The sequence below is a fragment of the Glossina fuscipes genome, unplaced genomic scaffold, assembly GCF_014805625.2.
Source record: "Glossina fuscipes isolate IAEA_lab_2018 unplaced genomic scaffold, Yale_Gfus_2 0, whole genome shotgun sequence".
NCBI classification, from domain to species: domain Eukaryota; kingdom Metazoa; phylum Arthropoda; class Insecta; order Diptera; family Glossinidae; genus Glossina; species Glossina fuscipes.
Window position 1 is genome coordinate 16,664,038 of NW_023998414.1, and position 23,571 is coordinate 16,687,608.

At 33.6% G+C, this 23,571-nt stretch overlaps 3 protein-coding genes and 1 long non-coding RNA gene across 7 annotated transcripts in view; 1 reads left to right on the plus strand and 3 right to left on the minus strand.

Annotated features, from left to right (window-relative positions):
* LOC119633659 (copper-transporting ATPase 1) overlaps nt 1–3,856 on the plus strand; it is a 17,386-nt gene extending 13,530 nt beyond the window's left edge. The window contains exons 2-4 of the mRNA XM_038027322.1: nt 399–1,645; nt 1,710–2,528; nt 2,991–3,856. Coding sequence (XP_037883250.1) covers nt 399–1,645; nt 1,710–2,528; nt 2,991–3,719 — 2,795 coding nt within the window. The 3' untranslated portion in view covers nt 3,720–3,856. The remainder of the gene's footprint in view (nt 1–398; nt 1,646–1,709; nt 2,529–2,990) is intronic.
* Nucleotides 3,857–4,478: 622 nt separating this feature from the next.
* LOC119643345 lies at nt 4,479–6,796 on the minus strand. The gene is made up of 3 exons (XR_005248269.1): nt 6,604–6,796; nt 4,943–5,171; nt 4,479–4,814 (listed from the first exon to the last, which is right to left on the minus strand). It is a non-coding gene; the product is annotated as an uncharacterized LOC119643345 (long non-coding RNA).
* A 96-nt stretch (nt 6,797–6,892) lies between these two features.
* Nucleotides 6,893–13,947, minus strand: LOC119640026 (nardilysin). Of its 3 annotated transcripts, XM_038037809.1 has the most exons (10): nt 13,605–13,947; nt 13,463–13,537; nt 11,001–11,087; nt 10,725–10,921; nt 9,841–10,663; nt 9,665–9,785; nt 8,987–9,600; nt 8,810–8,933; nt 8,578–8,738; nt 6,893–8,260 (listed from the first exon to the last, which is right to left on the minus strand). In XM_038037809.1, the coding sequence occupies exons 1-10, from the start codon at nt 13,628–13,630 to the stop codon at nt 7,156–7,158; spliced, it is 3,333 nt and encodes a 1,110-aa protein (XP_037893737.1). In that variant the 5' UTR covers nt 13,631–13,947; the 3' UTR covers nt 6,893–7,155. The 3 variants fall into 3 exon arrangements, with proteins under 3 accessions (XP_037893737.1, XP_037893745.1, XP_037893731.1); XM_038037817.1 differs by lacking the exons at nt 13,463–13,537; nt 13,605–13,947 and adding an exon at nt 11,513–11,684; XM_038037803.1 differs by lacking the exons at nt 13,463–13,537; nt 13,605–13,947 and having other exon boundaries at nt 11,001–11,684.
* A 1,303-nt stretch (nt 13,948–15,250) lies between these two features.
* LOC119642649 lies at nt 15,251–22,997 on the minus strand. 2 transcript variants are annotated; one of them, XM_038041880.1, is made up of 5 exons: nt 22,951–22,997; nt 19,772–20,185; nt 16,497–18,221; nt 16,083–16,436; nt 15,251–15,600 (listed from the first exon to the last, which is right to left on the minus strand). In XM_038041880.1, the coding sequence occupies exons 2-5, from the start codon at nt 19,985–19,987 to the stop codon at nt 15,334–15,336; spliced, it is 2,562 nt and encodes an 853-aa protein (XP_037897808.1). In that variant the 5' UTR covers nt 19,988–20,185; nt 22,951–22,997; the 3' UTR covers nt 15,251–15,333. The 2 variants fall into 2 exon arrangements, with proteins under 2 accessions (XP_037897808.1, XP_037897800.1); XM_038041872.1 differs by lacking the exon at nt 22,951–22,997 and having other exon boundaries at nt 19,772–20,297.
* Nucleotides 22,998–23,571: the final 574 nt, after the last annotated feature.

Here is a 23,571-nt window from a genome sequence, read left to right on the forward strand (position 1 = left end):
TTTTTTTTTTTTTTTTTTTTTTTTTTTTTGGACAATATGACATACATACACACACGCCACGCACACTTATATGGTTTAAAGGTGGAGATGTTTAAAAACATTTGTTTCTTTGCAATTATCGTTTCAGTTATTGAAAAAATTTTTCAAGTATTTTTTTTTTTTTTTTTTTTTTATTACTGCTCAGAACCGAAAATGTTCTCTACGAAAATAAAAAATCGATTGAGTCAGACGCAAGTAATGCGTGCGGACTCATGACAAATGCATGATTTCATTAGTCATCGTGTAATTTATTATAAAATTAATCAAATCATGTTACTGCTTGATCCCAAGAAGATTGACTAAAGTTACTTTCAGTTTTGGTTTAATGCGTTCCCCGTAATTAATTCTTTCCATTGTAGGAAAATTTCGTTTTAATACGGAAATCTCAGGACCGCGCGATATATGCGAAGCTATTGAACGACTGGGCTTCCAGGCCCGTCTACTTATTGGCAAAGATAAGATGACACACAGCTATTTAGAGCATAAAGAAGAGATCCGAAAATGGCGTAATGCGTTCCTGATATCGTTAATGTTTGGCGGTCCGTGCATGTTTGCGATGATTTACTTTATGGTGGAAATGAGTGAGTTGGGACATGCGGCAATGTGTTGCATTGTTCCAGGTCTGTCAATGGAAAATTTAGTTATGTTCCTATTATCGACACCGGTGCAATTTTTTGGTGGCTGGCACTTTTACGTACAATCATACCGAGCTGTCAAACATGGCGCCACAAATATGGATGTTTTGATATCAATGGTTACCACCATATCTTATTTATATTCGGTATGTGTCGTCGTTGCCGCTGTACTAATGGAGCAAAACTCATCACCTTTGACTTTCTTTGATACACCGCCAATGTTGTTGATTTTTATTTCGTTGGGTAGATGGTTGGAACATATTGCCAAAGGGAAGACTTCGGAAGCCTTATCCAAACTGTTGTCTTTAAAGGCTGCCGAAGCCGTTTTAGTCGAAATCAATGAAGAATTTGAAATAATTTCGGAAAAAGTAATCTCAGTAGATTATGTGCAACGGGGTGATATTCTTAAAGTGATACCTGGAGCCAAAATACCTGTGGATGGTAAAGTTTTGTTTGGTCATTCTACTTGTGACGAGTCACTAATTACAGGCGAATCGATGCCAGTGGCTAAGCGTAAAGATTCTGTGGTAATTGGTGGATCCATTAATCAGAACGGTGTTCTATTGATATCGGCTACACACACGGGCGAGAACACTACCCTAGCGCAAATAGTACGTCTAGTAGAGGAGGCTCAAACCTCAAAAGCTCCGATACAGCAATTGGCTGATCGCATAGCCGGCTATTTTGTGCCATTTGTGGTTTTGATCTCGAGTGTGACCTTAATAGGCTGGATTATAGTCGGTTTCATTAATCCAAATTTAGTGCCCGTAGCCTCGGAACACAAAGAGCACATGGATACCAATACCATAGTGATAAGTTATGCTTTCAAGTGTGCTTTAAGCGTTTTAGCTATTGCCTGCCCCTGTGCTCTAGGATTGGCTACACCTACCGCAGTTATGGTCGCCACTGGCACTGGTGCCATTAACGGTGTTCTAGTTAAAGGTGCTACTGCTTTGGAAAACGCCCATAAGGTAATGCCGTATGAGAAAAATTTCCATAATAACTTCTATTTTATTTATATTTTATTCTTCTTAGGTTAAGACTGTGGTCTTTGATAAGACAGGAACTATAACGCACGGCACTCCTATGACCTCAAAGGTTATTATGTTCGTTAAACCTTCGATTTGCAGTTTAAGCAAAGCCCTTACTATCATCGGGGCTGCTGAAACTAATAGCGAACATCCAATTGCTTCGGCTATAGTACGCTTTTCCAAAGATATGCTTGGTCAAGAGATTTTAGGTAAAACCCATAATTTTCAAGCAGTACCGGGTTGTGGTATAAAAGTTTTGGTCTCCCATTATGAGCCTGCGCTAAAACAAGCCAGCCTTGCTGAGAAGATAGTTAACTTTGAAAATAGCTACCGCTCTCATGGTAATAATATTTCTATTGCACCGATTCAATTGGAAAGTGGGGTCTCCATCAGTGAACTAATACCCACGCAAACCGAAGCACAACGCATTTTAATGGCACAGCATCACCTGCAATTGCTGCATTTAGATGATCATATCTCACCCGAAATAAACGAGTCTTCAACAGAAAGTGCACCAAACGATGTTGGTACTGCTCCTGGGCTTAGTAGCGAAATCAGTGTTCTAATCGGCAATCGGGAGTGGATGTTACGTAACGCTATAAATGTTCCTGAAGAGATTAATATCGTAATGACACAAGAGGAGTCGAAAGGTCATACGGCAGTCTTGTGTGCTATGAATGATCAATTAATTTGCATGTTCGCCGTTTCCGACATGGTCAAAACCGAAGCTCATTTAGCTATATACACGTTAAAAAAAATGGGCATTGATGTCATACTGCTCACCGGCGATAATAAGAATACAGCGGCGAGCATAGCAAAAGAGGTAAGAAAATAACGATTTTTTTTTTTATTTCTGTAACTTACGACGAAAATGAATTGAAAACAAATTGAGTTTGGATGCGTTTTTTCAATAGATTAAAAAACTCTAGAGAACTTTAGTATTTAGTAATAGACAAATATGTTCTTCGGAAAAAATTGCGCATTCTGCTAAATGTGTTAAAAAACCATTACCTCATAAGCTAGCTATTTGATACAATGCGACGAGCAGCGCAGGCAACTATTGTAGAACAATATTTATAGTTTCGTGGTACCGCCAAACAAGGAATTATCTCATTGTTTATTTTTTTTAAGAAAACTCGTTTGCAAAAAGGAATATTTTTAAAGACTGTCGAAGATCGGAACAAATTGAACAATGAGAGCCGGTTCAAAAAAATACCTTACTTATATTAGAAATTTGAGTGCTTGCAGTGCCAGCTAAGTGATGCGTCATTTGTTTTTCTTATAGGTAGGCATTAATCGTGTGTTCGCTGAAGTTCTGCCTTCACATAAGGTGGCCAAAATTCAACGCATTCAAGGTTCAGGGAAGCGTGTTGCTATGGTCGGTGATGGAGTAAACGACAGTCCGGCATTAGCGCAAGCGGACGTTGGTATTGCTATAGCGGCTGGCACAGATGTTGCCGCCGAAGCTGCGGATGTAGTGCTCATGCGCAACGATCTGCTTGATGTAGTAGCCTGTTTAGATCTTTCACGCCGCACCGTACGACGTATACGTTACAACTTTTTATTTGCTAGCATGTATAACCTCTTGGGTATACCTTTGGCTTCAGGTATATTCGCCCCTTTTGGCTTCACCTTACAACCGTGGATGGCCTCGGTCGCCATGGCAGCCAGTTCTGTGTCCGTAGTATGCTCTTCCCTTATGCTAAAATTCTACACTAAACCTACAATAACTTCCTTGCACAACGACGATTATATGGATTATGTGGCTGCCGCCAAATGCAAAGAACCCGATCAGCTATCTCTTCATCGTGGACTAGAGGATTTGCCGAAACGCCGCTCCAGCAATTCCTTATTATCTAGATTGCTGACTTTGCATACAGGCAGTGTAAAAATGGAACCCAACGAAGACAGTTTATTGGCATCGATAGATACAGAACGTCATGATTTTCCCACACCAAAAATTATTAAAAGCAAAAAAAATTTCCAAGATGTAACAGAACTGCAAAAACTATAGGCCCAGTAACGCAAGCAAAACTTATACCCGTTCTTTTAATGTTAGAGGAGGACGTATCGATTAGAGAGAATTAAAATTTGTTAAATCTTTTTTTATCGTAATTGTTTATGGTAAACATTAAGAAAATATTTTTCACAGCTACTTCTTAAGAAACTTAAAAAAATTGTTGTTTTTAAAAAAAGACGAGTATAAAAAATTATTACAAAATTTTACCAAATTTAAGTTAAAAAAAAATTAATAAATCTAATAAGATTAACACTGTAAAAATAAAGAAATATGTAATTATATTTGTTAATTAGTTATTTAAAAAAAAAAAAAAGTATATATACTATATATATATATAAATAAATTTTTATACAAACATTTAATAAAAAAAGGATCCCATTACAGCCCGTTTTTATAATTATCGTAAATGAATAAAAAAACAAATATGTCGTTTTTGTATATATCTTTGCTATCTTTTCATAATTAACAGAAAATTTGATTTTCTTATCTTCATCGCCAGCTACTTGAAACATTTCAATTTCGATACAACAACTGTAGCAAGATCGATCCAATGTTCATTTATTTACCGATACAATGTTCGATACATTTTTCATTTGTTTATTAACAAGCGTCTTCTTATTGTTTATTCTTCTTCTTCTTCTTGTTTTTTATTTTATGAGCAGGTCTTTAAAAATTTTATCTAACAATCGAGTTGATTGCGCTACAACCATAAAAGGAGCTTACGGCAGTTCATTGATTTTTCAGTAAGCGACATAAGCGTTCTATGTGATTCCATTTTCACTGTGTCAGTTAGATACACAAGAAGCTCGAATATCTTAATGCAATCCCCGTTAAATTATTGCACTTTCTTTTTCTACACTTTTATCTAACAATCCAGTTCATTGCGCTACAATCATAAAAGCAGCTTACGGCAGTTCATTGATTCTTTTACACTTATTTTTTTAAAATATTTATGACAGCTTCTTATCTAATTCTATCTTAATTTCGTGGAATTTAAGCTCCAGCATGACGTGAATTAGATAATTTATTAAGGACCAGTTTATCATTATTATTATTATTATTATTTATGTGAGAAATCCATACCGCGACCTAAAAAAATTAAAAAATCTATTGTACTCGCCCGTGCCCCTGGCACTCCAGTTTAAGGATTCTAATGAATCCTGTCACCCGCTTTGGCTCGGAGCGACATACCGCGTCCGGCATTATAACATGCTTACCAAACACGTGATTTCTGATTCCGCAGATGTTCTCACATTCCCACAGAATGTAATGGTACGTCTCATTTGTTCCTTGGACGAATCTGCATGAATCAGTACTGAACATACTCTGCACTGTTGCGGAGATGTGAAGACGGATTTATGTTTTCGGAGAGTAGAAAATGGGAAACTTCGCATTTCACATATTTCATGACACCGTACCGGCCACAATGTCGAACCGTATATGTATCTGGTGGTGACCGAAAAAAAAGGAAAATAACTAAACTTTTATACGCTATAATACTGGGTGGGTGCGGCTAAGAGAACAAGCGAAAAACAGAGAAAATAAAAGTATTCGCAGGTTTTTTTGCTGCATAGGCGTGTGAGCATTAGAGGCATATCCTTTGACCGGTTTAGGTCATTTTCAAATTCTTTTGCAAACCTGTATGCGATACCATCATTTTTGTGGCCAGGAGAACGTTTGGAACAGACATTACGCGGATGGATAGACGGGCATGTTAATAATGGATTCAGAAATTGATGCTGATCAAGAATATATATATGTATAGGTGGGGTCCCTAAAGTTTCCTTCTAGGCAAAAAGTAAAGCAAATATATTTCAAATTTTTCTTAGACGTAGGCAGACAATTATCAGAATAATTTCATAAGGCGTGAGGAAATATGCTGAAATTCCGAAAGGTGTGATTCTTCTACATACGCTGCATTTTTGGGGAGACATATAAAGTATAGGAACATAAATGAAGGAAAATTATATTTGAGTTTACGAAAAGCTATTGATTATAAAAAACTCACACAAGGTGTATGCAAGGAATACCAGAAGCGAAAGTACGTGAAGCGAAAGTTGTTTGTGACACGTTTAGATTTTCAAGACACTTCGAATCAAAGTGAACAATTTTCGTTTCTAAGCCTGAAGTGCTCTATGCTTTGTGCTCACTAAAATGTTCCCTTTATCCCGGCCCTAATGATATACGGATGTGTATTCTTCGTTTTTGTGCAAGGATAACACGTGCACTCTTAACCCGTATTTTCAGTGCACAAACCAGTGGCTGCGTTAGTAAGAGATTACTTAAACAAACTGTCATGAGTTGCATTGCATTTGCCCGGGAGTCCTTTTTAAGGTTTGCGTTACATGGGTTAGCTTGTAATAAACAGTTTGCGATATGTTTAGTCGAAACGCGCGCATATTAACAATTGCTATTCAATTCTTGGATATTATCTTTATATCCGACCCCACTTGTGATACAAGGTAATATTAAGTTTGCGCGGATGTATGCAGCACTCAAAAGGACTTGGTAAAGACGCATCTTTCTTAATCAATTTAGGGTTGTCTGCCCTTTCGCGTGTTCAACCTACACGTCATAATTTTTTATGAAATTTATTGCAATGACATGTTCTGGTCCAAGAATGAACGCTATTGAAACGTTCCGGACCACTTTTTTGAACGCTTCTCGTATAACCCTCTTTTTTCTTTTAAATTTTCTTTTGTTATTAGCGTTCGGATTAGTCACGGTTTCGATACGGCTCTCGTTTGGTTTGCTGATTGCAATTAAATTTATATGAAATAAATATGAAGAGCGGCGTCTGTGTTCAATTCCCTATTCGATGGAGCATACTTACGATAATTGCGATTGGCGCGTGGCCACAGTGAAGGCAAACACATACCTGATTGGGCGTGTATCTCTTAAGCAACGTTCATAGCCTATGGCTCTTCCCCCACTTCTCTCTCTCTCTCTCTCTCGACTTGGCGCATTCAAGCCTACCACTCGAACCGTTGACGGCTCAACGCTTAATAAATTATTACAAATTAAACATTTGTAAAAAAGATTAGCGTCATGTATTTTTACAATTTATTTCAAATTTTTATCTTTCATTCATTATTAATATATATATATATATATATATATATCTATATATATATATTTTTTTTTTTATTTTTTATTTTTTATTTTTTGTTCTTTCAATTTATATCCGTCAGTAAAGATTTATTAAATAATTAATTGTAGTTTTTTAAAGTTTCTTTTTCGAGCAAATTACACGACTTCAAGAAAATAATGAATGAATTAAATTTAGATGATGATTCTTGTGATTGTTTAAAAATTGGGCATTTAAATAATAAAAAACATCTCCCTTTTCAATTGCACGTCAACTCACATCCATCTACGATCACACAAGTCACGATAGAGTTTTTTATATTTTTCGATATTCAAACAAAGTTCAACAATCTTCAATGATATCGATCCGAGGCGTGATTGCACGATTATTTTGTTCGTTTGGATCAATGATCGGAGTATCCAGTTTGGTTTTCGTTATCGGGTAGACATGTAAGTTCTCCTTGAAATCGGTTATGTCCACAATAGTGGTGGCATCGCCCTCTTTGGGTATAAATCTCAACTCTAAGCTATCTGCCAACGTATTAAACAATTCTTCATCAGCTGATTTATTGTCTTCTTCTATATATTGTTCGGATGGTGCGTCAGTTTTAATATGATTTGTATTACCTATAACCTGGATGGATAGTTTGCGTAGATTAGTGCGTTCATTATTTAAACAGAAATCAATTATCTCCTGTTTGGTAAGCGTACGTAGAGCTTCGACTTCTTTGCGTCGGCGATCGAAGAGATAATCTTCACAGGTTATTTCACCCCAATTACGTGCGACTTCTTCATTCAGCGACATATCGACAACTTGTTTGATTTTCATTAGCGATTCGTGAACTTGATCAAATTCCTCTTGAGGCATTTCATCCAATATTTGCAGCATTTTCGTGCGGAACGCTTCAATTCGTTCGTCTACATGTGAGGCGGTATGCTTAGTTTCTTGGGAATTGACCGTAATCGAATAACTAGCTATACCATAATTTATACGCACCGACGATGACACATAATAGCCCAGTTGTTCTTTAGTTCTTAAATTATCAAATAGCGGCTCTTCCACGAACATCATTAATAGATCCAATATACTCTCGATACGCACGGAACACGGACCGATTTGATAAAAATTCGTTACCACCGTATTAATATCTTTAGTGTTCAAGGCATGACAGCGTATATAATGACTGCCCTGCGGTAATTGCACCGTACGATTCTCAATATATTTAGTTTCTTTAATGTTACAGCAGTTTAACGTTGTCAATACAGAATTCATAACATTGTGCGCCGATTCTTCGATCAAATTACCCTGCATTAGGGCCTGGATATACAACTCGTGTGTATATTTTTTCGAAAATTCCAACACTTCATCCAGAGAGATGCTGTCGATACACTTGTACTTATCAATTATAGGAAAACGTATATTCTCAATAATACTAAGCCGTATGTCTCTGTAAAAGAACAAAAATCAAATTGTATTATTATTAGTGTAATGGATAGGTGGTACAATTCTTAATCTTAGCGTTAAACTTCATTCTTTCGTAGCAAAAGAGAGTTTAAATCTTAAAAATAGCTAATTAATTTTATATATTTTTTTAAGAGTTCGTCTTCTATTGTTCACTCTTAAATTTCGTTCAATGCTTTGGTTTATTTATTTTTACTTGGGATTTGGTGGACACTGAATATGCCCATGGCAAAAAAAAACCCAAGAAGCCATGACGGTATTCCCAATTTTATTTTTCGTAAAAGGATCTCTCGTTATACTCACTTATTTAAAGTTTTCGGTTTAATAAGAGCATTAAAATAGAGTTTCTTTTGCTGCTTTTTAAATACATCGAATTGTTTTTTAGTTATATGTTCACCCATAGACACCATGGCTTTTGTAATAATATCAACCAATAAGTGAAGCTTTTCATTAAAACCGTTAACCTAGAACAATGAATATGGCAATAAGTAAAAGCAAAAGAATATTAAAAAAATTCTTTAAGACTTATTTATACCTTTAAAACGACACCCTTTTCCGCATTATAAAATTGGTAACTTAAACCAGCCACTGTAGCCGGATAGAGTTCCTCCGCTAAACGATATTTTACTAAAGATGCATACAAAGTGCATATAACATCACTGCAAAAAATTTGAATAAAATTTTGAATATTTGAAAAAGTCAAAAATCTTACTTTTTGACGCATTGCCTGATCAGCGGTGATATAAAATAAAAATACATATAGGCATCAGGCAATTCGAATTTATCGTCTTGTCTGAACCACAATTCACAAATATCAGTTTGCAATATTTGCTTAGGTGCCATTGGGATATCAGGTTTACCTTCGTCATGCCAAAATATATGAAAATCATTCGTTATAAAACGATTACGTTTGGGTAAAAATAATTCAGGCATCGGCTCCGAATACATCCATAGATTTACCCATTTTTCAGGCATTTTAATAGTAGTGTACTCGGTACCAAACCATTTCTCCTTCTTATCATAAGTAATGCCATCGTACTTCTGTTGTGATGTTATCATTATGTTGAAGGTGAATTCATTTAAAAGTTTTATAATGTTCTGTATATGTTCTTCGTTGTACTCAAAGTAAAGTTCGTTGCCAGTTAAAATATCTTTAGGTGGATAATATTTACTGCATATTACCAAATTTTGTACATTATCAAATGCAGCTTTTTGTGAGGCAAAACGGAAAGAGTTCGCTTCAATATTTTGCAATTCTTCGTAAGTATCTTTAAGAGAACCGCACTGGGAGAAAAGTTTAATGAAAGCGAAAGTGGCAGCCAAGACCTAAACAAAGAAAAGTGCTAATTTAAAATAATATATCTATAATGTATGCAATAAAAATGTTTACATCTTCTAAATGGTGAAAACCAGTATCAGTTAAGTAAATGCATAAATTGAACAGTGAGTACATGGAATTGTTATCAAATCCCGAATCGTCAACGCCAGCTATCATTTCCAAGGCCCATAAACTAAAATTAGCACAGTATTATGATTTATTTAATTAAATACTTTTATGATACTAACTTTTTTCGTAAATAAGAACACAAGCTGCCCTCTCCTTCATAGCCCATCAAGTACGCAAGAAAGTGATCAGGTTTGTATCGATACAAACCCGTCACGGGGGGTAATACCCAAGTCAATTCCAACTTACATACATTTTCAACAGGTTTCACAAAAAACACATCCGTATGAAAGTCAGCGTTAAAAGCGTCACGATAATTGTACACACTAAAGTCTTTGCCGGGCAAATTATTTGAGGGTACATCCGAGAAATGTTTCACAACCAAATTTTCCATTTCGTCTATCGGCAAACGAGCCTGTATACACAGATACATGCGATGGGCGCTATAGTGTCGTTCACGAAATTCGTGTAGCGTTTTATGCAATTCGTCTTCATCAACCTCTTCTTTTAACGATTTTAGATTACCCCAAGTGAAAGTATTATGCGGAAAATTTTTGTTAGCTAAACTAGCTAGTAATTGATCACGTCTAGCCTCGTCATCATGGAGAGTTTGTTGAAATTCCGATTCAACAGAATTCCTCTCACGGGTCATGGCTTCTTTTAACATTAAAGGATTTTTCAACAGAGCAGTAAAGTAATCCAAGCTGCTATCCAAATATTTCTCGGCAACCTCAAAGTAATAGAGTGTTTCCTCGCATTCCGTATTGGCGTTATCGAAACCTCCACATTTTTTAATATAAGCGTCAAAAGCGTTTTCGGTTGGGTATTTCTTTGAGCCCATGAATATCATGTGTTCTAAGAAATGAGCCAAACCTTGATATTGGGGTGGTTCAGAAAATGAACCCACATCCACTAATAAAGCTACGGCTGCTAATTTTTCATCACCTGCCGAAGGAATAGATCAAATGTAACATGAAACGTAAGCACTTCAGCGTCAATAAATTACCTTCAGAATCATCTGAATCAGTGTCGGCAGAGTCGGTACCTGAGCAATCAGTGTCCTCACCCTCGTCGCTTGTGCTAGACTCTTCTGCACACGAATCGCCCGTAGAGTCGTACGAGGACGACGTGAAACCATCGTGTGGCACAGGGCTTGGATCAGATATTAACAAGACCTTTAAATCATTTGGCAAAACCAAAGTCCTGAAACAATGTAAAACATATTTTACACCAAATTACACACATACGCAATAAAAAGACAATTAATCGCTTTTACTCTTACTTGTATAATTTTTTGTCATTCTCAGATTTATCTGGTATATTCAAATATTTCACGCTTTCATCATCAATCACCATTTTTGCTATTCTCCTACAACCACAATAAGACAACGGGTAGTAATTTAATATATTACTGTTATGACTGTTAATAAATTGAAAATTAATCCGTTGTTGTTGATGCTGTTGAATGAAAATGCCGCTTTCGCCTTTAGTGCTGTTAAAGGCTCTAAAAGAGCTGTATTGTCTATAATTTCTAATATTCGCTGTTGTCCTTCTGATATTAATATTAATAAGATTAACACTTGCTTTAGAATTTTGCTTGAAATCTTGTAATTTGCAAAGACGATTATAAACCTTAACAGAATTTCTTTCAAATATTGATTGAAAAGTTCTTACAAAAAACATAAAGTGAAAAACTCTTTAACTTAATAAAACAAGAAATTCTTTTCCTTTTGCTTTATCTTTCTTTGAGGAAAAACAATGTTCATGCTTGTGCTTATAAGACAATTTGCTTACGTTGCAACCAATTCTTGGTTTAAATTAATAATTTAGTGATTCCGTCTGCTGTTTAACAAATATATTCTTTATTAATTTCTAATTTTTTGAGTAGAAAAAAAAAACTTTCTTTTTGACAAAATAACTATAAAGCAAAGTTGAGCGTGAAGTAAACAAGTTTTTTAACAATGTTCTAAGGAAAGAACTGTAATAATATATACGAATGAAAACAAAGAGAGCAGAAACACGTGTTCTTACGCCGATACGCATTTACTTGTACTTGTACTAAGCGTTTGACTCTTTAGCAGATATGCTATTTTGATGTAAGTCTTACAGGTAAATTGTGCACACTTTTTTACTTAAACAATAAAAAAGAACTGTAACTTCTCCAGCCTCTCTAAGAAAATGTTAAATGCAATTAGAATGGTCATTTCTCCTAATGTACATGTATGTAAAAAAGATCATAAGATTTTATTTTGCATTTTAGCAGAGTAGTATTTGTTTAAAATCCCTTTTTTTACATAAATACCTGGACCATTCATTTAAATTAATTTATTTAAGAATTTGATGGTAGAAAATTTGGTGCTCTGCATATTAGTAATTGAATGTCTTCGTTTCAAGTACTTGTTGACAATAAACCTTACTTCACGATATAACACTTCCCTAAATTCTTAATGTATACTATTGTCGGAAACCATAAACAAACAAACAATACCATATCAAATTTATGTTAGTTTAATGTAGTCATTCAACTAATTTGGGTAAAGACATATTTGATTATTGGTCAAAACTTAGAGGCCAAGTGATCATTTTATTGATAAATTGTGGTGGTTATGGATAAGTTTGGTGCTTAACAACACGGTTATCCTAGCTAAAAATAGCTATTTACAATTTTATCATAAACAATTGGGTTGCTACGCTGCGTACGCACTTGTTTCGAAACAATGGCAAATGGAACAAATTAGGACACCAACTGTTATACTTATATTGTTATACAATAGTCAAGTAGAACAAATGATGGATAGGAACTGTTTTTCTTTTTGTTTTAAACGTAATGTGTAATTATAATTTTTGATGTATAGCTTGCATAATAAGCGGTCGATCTGATCGAAACGAGTTAAAAATCTTGATGCTTGGTGATCATTTTTATTATTTTATCATACGAGTTTTTTTCTTAGTTTTCAGGATGATGTTATTAGTAAAAGATACATTATCAATAATCTCGTCTCTATAAACGATGGCGACATTTCTCATTTTATTAGAATTTATCTAACATACAAAAATTATTCCAAGACATTCCTCTATTTTTGAATTCTTCTATGTGAAACTCACATTTTTAATTATTTTTGTTCTTCTAGAAGCACAAAAAAAGTAATATAGATCTGGAAATTGGGAATTAGTACTCAGAATAGCTATGATTCTTTTATCTTAAAATAAATACATCGTTATTATTGTAAGCCAAAGATATAAATTCCAAAAAGCTCTCAAAAGAAAATTCAATATTTTCCATATAACAAAAAATTATTAAATTGCCTGAATAAATTGCCCACATAACTAATATAATCATTTAATGTCTTCTTCTTTCTTTTTGTCTGTTTGTTTTCTTTTTATGTGTTTTTTCATATGTTTTATAAATTTTCTTTTTTCTTTTGTCTGCTTTCTACAATAACATGTTTTATGTTTTTTATTTACATATTTGTCTTTATGCCTAAACTAACTTCTTGGAAGCAGAATTTTATTTGCATTCCCTTACTGGAGATATAAGCCTGCAAGTAAACGGTCTCAAACGTCTACAGTATACCAATGGCAAAGAAACAACTTTCTTTACTGTGAACACTATATAGAGTCCGACAAGAACGCTATTAGTTTTCCAATATGAAATTTATATATATGTTTCTATTGGATTTATCATTTGAATTCTATATTAGAGTTTTACAAAAAGACTACTTTTGTTTTGGGAGTTCAGCTTACGAGTAGGATTTTATGTTCACAAATAAATGAGTGCAAGAAATTTTCCAGTCTGCTAATTCCATTACATTTTTTTTACTATGAAAATTTGATTAATTAGAAAAAATCCAAGTAGAACATCGTTGAATGAAATGTACACACTTACAGAGGGCTATGTAGAAGAATAAACATCAGTTAAAAGAAGAAATTTCCTGTTTGTTTCTTAAGCCGGGAACCAACAGCCAAATATCATAATTGACTTTTCCATCTTCCAAATTAACATAAATATTTACATATAATTACAATCTTTTACAATCTATTGCGCTACTCTAAATAAAAAGTTATTTTCTTATATCCTTTCAAATCGGTAGCGATTATCACATCAAATTAATATAACATCTATGGCTTCTTCAAATAAGTCAAAATAAAAGTGGTTGCAAATGGCAATAATTCATCTAATCAGCTGATTTATTACGGTACTTTGCGCTAAGTGTAACACCCAGAACGTACATTGAAGAGATGTAAATGAGTTAAGATGAACACAAGTGATGACATGAATGAAAAAAAAAAAACACTGAAAATCGGCAGAAATATACGTATTAGAAAATTTTGAAGAAACTGACAATGCAGAGAAGAAATTCTTAATGACTTCCATCTTCACCATAACATGCATCGTTGGTTTTTGTGCGTTTTTGCCAAGTATTAAAAGAGGCTTTGTTTTCAGTTTAATTGAGTATCTCCTCAATTTGATTGTAATATTAGGATTTATTTCGATGCCTCTCTATTTTATAAAATACCTGACTGAGGAGGTATTTTTCGTATATATAAAGTAATAAGAAAATTGTATTCGGCTGAGACCGAATTTTTTGTATCGCAGTCTTGTTGGCCATCGCTTAAAATAAAAAAAAATAAAAAAAAATTAAATTTCCATACTCGATAACATTAGGTGGGCCTGATTGACATTTTTATTTTATTATGAAAGCATACGTACCTTACATACCCAACAGAGTGAAAACAATATTCTGTAGCGTATTATATAACTACATAAATTTGATTGTTACTTAAAGTTCTGCAGTTATAATATGGAAATTCATACTACGTAAGTGATGAATACGGTCATGACACCAATTTACCACAGGAATTTTTCCATTTTTGAAGAACATATGCGAATTTCACTTGTTTTCTAATTTTTGCATTGAACGAAAGCCTCCTTTGAACGATTTTTCCTATTTTAAATACCAATCTCTATGCAAGAACTTCAAGGTTTCTGTCAAATTTGAAGCCGACATCATCCATTGCTCTCCACAGCACACTCTACACAAGTTTATACTGAAATTTCGATCTGGATGGGTCAAACATATTAATTAAATGAATATAGCGCCATCCTTCGATAGAGTGTGTCAAAAATAAAATGTACGGCATGGTTTAAATGGTTCTATGCGTGTACAAAAACCATTAAATAATCACCTCGAACCCCGATCGACATGTGATTTATATATTGTTTCCTATGTTTATCATATATCCATTAATCATCTTTCTAATGGCTGGACAAAATGCTCATTGCTCATTGCCTTATTGCCTTACAATATTGGAATATCCACTGGCAATAAGCGCATTCATTTCTCCCATCCTCTTCCAACGCATTTTCGATCCTTTGAGACGTCTTTCTTACTGTTCTTCTTGTAGATATAATATAGAAATTTATTGAAATTTTCCCTTAGAAGCTACAAACATGTGTTTGAAATTTCGCTTGGAAGAGATCCAATACTTTAATATTTAAACATGTTTTTATTTTCTAACATCAAAGTAAACCAATCTATGATAAGGAGAAAAACTAAATGAAACATATATACAATGCTTCTCAAAGGATTATAAAGCTTAATATATAATGGAAATTATATTTCCGCCACAGCACTGCAATCAGTTTGCCCGTAATTGGGTATTGGCATAATAAAATACGGTATTTCTTCTTCACTCAATAGCGAGTCTCGCGTTTGTTCATTTGTATGGTCCATTGAAGAGGTAGGGGAGTTGAACGAGGGAGAATTGTTTGATAAGATATTTGTTTTGGGTTTGCTGTTCAAGTGATTTAAACGAAATGCTGCGAGCTCCAATTTATTGTTGACACTGCGCGAACTGTCTTGTTCGTTCTTGCTGCAATACTAGTAAAATTTATATAGATTATTATCATTTATGCGAAAAAAGACTACAACGACATTGTTACAATTTCAACGAAAATATATAGAACTATTATTCATTTGCATTTCTAACGCCGATGGCTACTGGCGGACCTCTTATCTGTCCACACACAAAACTATATATATAATATATATTAATCAACATTTTACTAAAATTCATCAGGTAGATGGGACTTCGATTCTTCGAACTTTTGAATTTACCAAGTTTTTCTTCTTTTTTCTCTTTTCCTTCAGTTTTTTAATTAGAAAGCGTGTGTTTCTTCTTATATTCTTATCTCTACTACTAACGCTTTCTCTTTTGTCTTTTTTTAAATAAAATTAAAAATATATGTTAATAATTTGCTATAAAAAATTAACGTTTGTGTGTCCGTTAATTTGAAAGCGAAAAACAAGGTTCAATTCTATCTATATATGTACGAAATACGAATAAAATGAATTTTACTTACTTTTGCTAAGCCGTTAACTATCATTTTCCTCATTTTTAAAGTTTTCTGATAAATTTCCAAATTATTTTTCATTTTCTCATTTAATACTGAAAGCACTGCCTGTAGATTCTCTTGCGCGCTTTGACATTTGTTGAATTCGTCCGATGTAATTAATCCACTATGCAAAGCAAAATATAAAGCGTTTTTTAGCGGCGGTTTGTCAAATGGACTTTGAGGCTTCACGGACTCCGATGTTTCATCGGGCGTTTTCGCTATGTCATCCATTTTACTAGACGACGTTGGCGTATTTTCATTATCATTTATTGATTCGTTGGCATCAATATTTCGAAACATAGGATCCTTCAGCTTAAGTTTCTATAATGAAATCATTTCAATATTGTATTTTTTTTCCTTCTTATTTATACTACAACTTACATAACGAACGCGCGCCGAAATCCGCTTACGCGCTCTTTTATTGTTTGCATACTTGATCCCGCCTTCTCGTTGACTATTATATAAATTAATGATGACATCGAAATCTTCATTATTTTGTATGGACGTCACATTCTTATAGTCCACCAATTTATTCCTTATGGCGTATTCAATAATCTCTGTAAAATTTGATTTTTTCTTTACTTGCTTCTTCTTCTTACTGCTCTGAGCAAACAGTTTCGCTGAACTTATTAACTGCGACGCTATCTCCTTCGAATTCGAATTCGCATTCGAATTCCAATTCGATTCTAACGATGCAATCTCTGAGCTATTTAATGAGACATTTTCTCGCTGGCTGGCAAATTGAAAATTACTCGAACTTATAGGATTGCTGGCATTTATTACTTGAAGCGATTCATTTCTGTTTTTCTCTACACTACTTTCGACAAGTGTTGGCCGCATTTTTTTATAGCACGAATTCTTTGTCAAAGCTGTGATTGTCTTCATTAGTAAATCTGGTGGAGGCTTTTGGTAAATTTTAGCTTTATGGCCATCGTTAAAGCTAAAATTCCCCTCAGACTTGTTGACATTAGTTAGGTTATTAGTAGCTGCTAATCTTTCCTCGTTTGATTTATTGGGACGAAAGACATTGGCCGAATCCAATGGTTTAACTTGACTTAAGCAACAAGTGGGTGAGTTCAAATTAGTCTTTGACAGGGATTTAGTGGAAAATGTAATCAAATTAGATCGCAAATTTGAACAAGTCGTCGGTTTAAATGTAATATTTGCTGAACGATTAGTGCTTCCCTTATATACGCTACTGCTGAGTTGTTCGTTTAGGTTTGCCCGAGCTTTTAGAGAATTCAGACGTTTCTGCGTTTCTATTTTTGATTGCGAAACGCTTTTACCTTTGTCGCTTTGTAATTGCCGTTCGGTAATTTTGGACGACTCTGAACACCTTGAAGTCTTAGCACTTTGATTACTGTTCAATGGTGAGATGAAATGACCCCTATTTTGGCTTTTTCCTTTCGTCGACGATCGCCGCTGTTTCTGTATTCTTTCGAACTGAGCCGTTTGACATTTTAAGGATTGAATTTCCGAATTCGTGGACTGTAAAGTGTCGATGGTGTTTTTCGCATATTCAAAATTAATTAAATTAATATTTGCTTGTTGTTGTTCTCCTCTTGCCCTACCGGTTTCCAACTTTGTTTTTAATTGCGTTAATTGGCCCTCGTCGTCTTTCGTGTAGTTATCTGCGTTACCTTCAAAGCGATCAGTTTCTTTAAACAGTACATTTATTGAGTCCGGTTTTCTAATTTTCAAGAGACCCTTAGAATCGATGGTATTCTCATTGCATTGCTTGTTTGCGATTTCCGGACTAATGGTGCGCTTTAATGGTTTTTTATAATTGTCAATTCGTTTCGGACTACACGCATTCGAGAATGATTCATCTTTCAATTGTGTTTTCAGATGATTGTAAACATTTTCAACTTCAACTTTCAGACTTCCTTCGTGTTGTGGGTTTGCCAACCCCTTTTCCACGTGTGCTAGTTTGAGAAAAGCGTTCGCTGATACCGGATGTTTGAAGTTTTTTGGTGCAAATGCGTAATTATGATCTTCTAAACACATGTTTTGCTTTAAATCCTCCGATGATTCAACGGCATCCGATACTTCTCTCTTCTGCATAGCCAAATTGTTTTCAATTTCTGCACGCAATAGTTTTTGAAACTGAAAACAATGCAAATTTCTATTTTAATAATAATTTTTATCTCTACAGAAATCTTGTCTTTGCTTCCCGCTCTTCATTTTCTACATAGCACAATCTCCCGTTTTAGTTCTCGTGCATAAAAGACTAAACAGTACACTCTTATGGAGTGCTCGAAGGATATCTACAAGCGTGCTAAAGACAAATCATAAAATTTGCAGACACTCATTCTTACATAAACTTAATTGAAACCAACTCGCATTAATCCCTTAAAAACACCCACTTCTACGATAGGAGCAGCGAGAACACCATGTCCGCCCCTGCTATGAATCATAGCACGCAAACTTTGAATGACTCCTTGTATAGAACATTAAATCAATGAGTGTAAGTAAGCTTGTAAGATATTTCATACCTTCAACCAATTTCCCACGCCTAGGTAAGCTAGGCTCGGGGAATAAATGAAAGCAATAGTAAAATTTGAATGTTAACGCTTGTGAAAATTATATTCTGTCGTGACCGAATCTTTTACACTCGTCACCGTTGTCCTGAAACCCCGTCAATATGAAAAAAACATTGAAGTTTGAGACACTGTAATATCGGATAGGCATGGTACAGGTATTACAGCAGTACTAAGAGAACGTACGTGCACGTTCAGTATACTTTTGGGCGTGGCAAACATTCTGACAAAATAAATATCCCCTGCGTTCTCCGGTGAGTATAGTGGGTATAAATATAGTGAGAAGGAAGGAAAAGATCATTAAAGAAAAGAAATAAAATGAATATGCATAACCTATGAACGGAATCTTTTCTTTTGCTGCGTTCAAAAATTCGATATGTACATAATTCTGTATTAGTTTTTAACGAAAGTTAAATTTCTTTATTATCTCGATATCGATATTCTTTATCGAGTGTCTTGAAACAAACAATTATAACGCCACCAGTGTGAAACCGAAAAAAGTGGCGAGAGTACTGGAAATCTATATTTAGAAAAATCTCGCAGATAATTTGAGACTCGTACATTTTCCCTAATGTGTCTTGCATATATATATAATTTTTGGATGTTTTTTAAAAAAGCGTTGCTTCATTCTGTCCATTTTAATACGGCTGTCCGGATATCGATGCATAACTTCCGCATTTATCAGCAAGAATCTTATACCCGATTTTCCGATATGCAACGCATGTGCGAACTGAAAAACAAACGCATATATGCGCACACATTTTGATACGGAATAAAGAATACACTCAATATGGGCAAAATTTTGTATGCGTATGTTTATTCACTTCTTGTCAGTTTCCCAGGCAAATGGGAAGGGCTTACATTTTCACTTATTTATTGGCGCAAGAAAAATACACCATTGCAATGGTTTCCAAAAAAAATAAGTACAGTAGTACTACTGTGTTTACGCTGATGTTTATAATTAATCACGTTTACGGTTATTTATATAACTATAAATTTAGCAATTTTCACACATGAGCACTAATACCCTTTCAATTTTGTAAATTCTGTTTGCTTGGAAAGCGAAAAAGACCGACTTGAGTTCGACTATGTCCTTATCCTCTTGGGTACACTTACATTTTCTTCAACGTATGGATTTGTCGGATTTGTTTTTTTGGCTGTCATCACATCATGAGCTTGAAGTTCAGATTCAGTTTTTATAAAATCCAATACCGCTAAAAGAGACTCATCGGTTTCTGTAATTTCGTCGTTATCATTATCGATGTTAATAAATTCCTTATCTTCCTCGGCATTGTCCAATTCTTTCACTCGTTGGGCTGTTACATTCATCATTCTGCAAATCTTCTTTGCAGCGAATATGAATTTAAACAATTAATTCATTAGCTTAGACATATATTATCAACTTCAAGAGCTTGGCTTTCTTTTCCTGATTAGATTGGTACGGTGTCCGTTTTGCATTTACATTTTGCTCGAATATTTTACAGCAATTCCGCAGAATATTGTGGAGGAACGTTGTAAACTTAAGCTTGACTTTAAATTGAATCGATTTAAATATTGCAAAAAAAATATTATTTTATAAAGTTAATCTCAGTTATCAGTAGAAATTAAGCAATAGAAAATAAAAGTAAAAACAAACGGAATGTAGAGGAATGGGTAAAATGACACAGAATTTTTTTTTAAGGAATGATTGAACGGTTGTTGCCAAAAGTAAAGGGCGAATTTATATATCACGCGCAAATATTCATTAGATATTAAGTATCTCGCTTTAGTCATTAAGTAGCCGACATCTCTCATATTATAATATGTAAAGACAGAGCAAATCAAAAATTATTATGGATATATTCGTTTTGACCCTGCTTCTTTTTATTTTTATAGCAGGTGTGTTCATTGAACATGTCATTCATGCCATTGGGGAATAATTTAGGGGTTGCCTCAATAAACTTAGAGAACTTAGATTTTTGTTCAAATTTTTTATATTTTTGTAATGCTTTTTGTAATGCTAGTACCGTGTGTGTTTGTTATTGCAAAATCCAAATTTTTGTTTACATTTGTCCTGTACGTTCTATTCTATTTTTTACAGCAAAGTAAATTTCACGCTTGGAAGGGAATTTCTAATCTCTGCATTTTTTGAGGGCATCCTTTTGTACATCAAAGTAAATTTTACTCTCAGAAATAGAATTTTGTTCTTAACGAGTTTAAAAGTGTGTTTGTATTCTAGCTACTATTGTGTTCATTACCGTATCTTAAACTTCGCTTATGTTTCCACAGGAAATATTTACTTTGTAAATTGTATAAATTTTATAACTGTATACGTGATATGTATATGGCGCATATAACTTAAATTTCATGGGGAGGGAAAGATGGGGTTATAAGCGAAGCTTTATAGTATCAGTCTCGTAAGGGGTATTTTATCAATTTCGTAGGTTTGTTAATTGCATATATATAAATATATGTATATAAATAATATCAAGTAAATAATATAAATTTATAAGTTAATTTCACCCCCAGGAATTTGTTTTCAGTCAAGGGGTGTCACACAACGAGGCCTCGACGCATATGTGACGTTAACTAGGTTTCATTTTCGAGTTTCAACTTTTTTAGCTATAAGGCAATGCACAAGAGGTGCGGCAAACGCTCTCCCAAAATTATCAAAACAAGGTAAGCAAAATTGCTCTCGTTTTGCAGTAGTATTGGTTGTTTACAGCTTGCTTAATTACACACAGCTGAACCAAAACGAAATTTTTAAATTTGCGAAAGCTAAGTAAATTAATTGTTTCCTTTTTTTGCCTTTTAGTTCAAGTGTCTAATTAACACTTTCTAATTGAATTGTAATAAAATAAAAGATATAAGGAATAAATCCGCTTGTGTGAAAATTAAAAAATTTGATTTTATTTTGATTTCCAAAAGCTGAATAAAAAGTTTCAGTTTAAAAAACTGTATGTTCTTTATGGGTAAATCCATATGTGAATCTATAAATATATAAAATAAGAAGATACAATTTAACGTACAATTTCGCAATGGAAATAACCAATAAACATAGAAAAATGAAAAATAAAAATTGTGTATAAACTTAATCTTCGCTGAAAACCCCTCTCAATTTACTCTCTAAGCCCATCCAAGATATCAAAGCTCAGGGCTTTTCCGAAACTTTTTTTTGAGATTTCATCATGGGATGAATACCTGCCAAAGAATAATTATTTTTATGATCATTGATGTAAAAAATGAAAATAAATTCATGCACTTACTTTCATTTCTTGCTTAGAACGTCATACGAAGGTTTCTAAACATATAGAAAATCAATGGTAAAATAAATCAACAATTTTAGATTACAATTATACTCACGGTTGAGTTTCACTTGCGGACGACTTTTCTTGCGGTACTAGCTGACAAAAAAGTCAAAAATATTATATATTTATAGTCAATATGACACAACAACCAATCTCAAATGCTGAAAACTTATTGGAATTTCAGGTAATTCCATGCCATATGATTCGCGCCGGTCCGGCAAACAATACAACGCTTTAGTTGCAATTTAAAATTTTTTTTCTTTTAAGATTACTTCGAATTGCCTTTCATTTTATTTCATCGACAATTTTGCATAATGTTGTCTTCATTTAAATTTCTATGATTTTGTTATTCATTGTATAATTGTGAACAAACAAACATTGCCCCTTTATTTACGATTATTTTCCCGAAATAAATTTCAGATGGCGGAACCTATATATAATCCTTAACGAAATGATTGTCAAGGTACACTGTCAGAATGAAGGCTAATTAAACTAAAAAGGGTGCATAATCAGTGCCTAGATTGTACAGCTTTGATCCTTTTTAATTAGACGCTGTTTACGTGTGATTACGCACAAGTTTGTTAAGCGCTTTAATTAATCATGAAGAGGGCATCCAACAGTCGTTCAAAGGTGATGCGACGTACATATTACGAATGTCGGAAACGTGCATAACGTGCGTAAAGTTCACTTACGCTGGCTAAGAAAATTCTGACTTAACTAAATTAAAAATATACAATTGAAAAAAAATTAATTTTATATATACTCAAGCATATAGATTTAATAAGTTTATTAAAAGCGACAGTAGCTAAATACAAGAGAAAAATTTCATAAATAAATGTTTAGGTACAAATTTTTTAATATTATAGAAAAAAAAGGAACAAATCATATAAAATCATTCATTAAAAGCAGAAAGAACAGGGCGGGTAAAAAATTGCAATTTTTTTGCAAATATTTTTTATGTATTATTTTGTACAATCCCTCGCTACAAAAAATTCTACACAATCTTACCTTTCGTATAGATTTTGCCTTTAATAACAATATAACGAGTTAGGCCAATTTTAAACGATTGACGACGTTAATGACGTCGATATTTTTTGATGAACAAAAACACTGTATATTTTATATATACTTTTATTAATAAGTAAAACAATTTTTCCAAATAAATATGTATGTATATATATATATATATGTTTATGTATATATATATTTACTAATTTACATTAACTGAAGATTTTATTCTTTAATATGATTAATAAAAAACAATATATACAAATTTATTCCGTTTGAAAATTTACAAAATGTTATCTTTTACATTTTTATTAATTATTTGAAATACATTAAAAAAATTTCGAGTAAACTTTATTTCTATAACATGAAGTAAAAATAAAAATACTTTATTGAATTTAATATTTTGTCTATCTATGCATAAAACCTCTCTTCTTCCGCTTTTTTCTTCGTTAACTTTATATACTACTTTTGTTTTTCATGCTTTTCTTTGCTACTGTATCAAGCACTGAAGCGATAAGCGATATCGATAGTTTGTATAAGCGAAAGAATATAAATTGCACAACCTAGCAGCGTTCCTCAATATGATCTAAAAGTAAAGTGCTAAAAAAAAAGTAGTAATTT

Excerpts from the sequence above, each read along its gene's own strand:
- LOC119640026 (XM_038037803.1), bottom strand. The coding sequence starts at position 11,401 with ATGTTTTTTGTAAGAACTTTTCAATCAATATTTGAAAGAAATTCTGTT. Across the intron at positions 10,664-10,724 it reads TGATTCAGATGATTCTGAAG|GTGATGAAAAATTAGCAGCC; the intron begins GTAATTTATTGA and ends TTCCTTCGGCAG. Across the intron at positions 8,934-8,986 it reads ATCAGGCAATGCGTCAAAAA|TGATGTTATATGCACTTTGT; the intron begins GTAAGATTTTTG and ends AATTTTTTGCAG.
- LOC119642649 (XM_038041880.1), bottom strand. The coding sequence starts at position 19,987 with ATGATGAATGTAACAGCCCAACGAGTGAAAGAATTGGACAATGCCGAG. Across the intron at positions 18,222-19,771 it reads ATCCATACGTTGAAGAAAAT|TTTCAAAAACTATTGCGTGC; the intron begins GTAAGTGTACCC and ends CATTGTTTTCAG. Across the intron at positions 15,601-16,082 it reads TAGTTAACGGCTTAGCAAAA|TATTGCAGCAAGAACGAACA; the intron begins GTAAGTAAAATT and ends AAATTTTACTAG.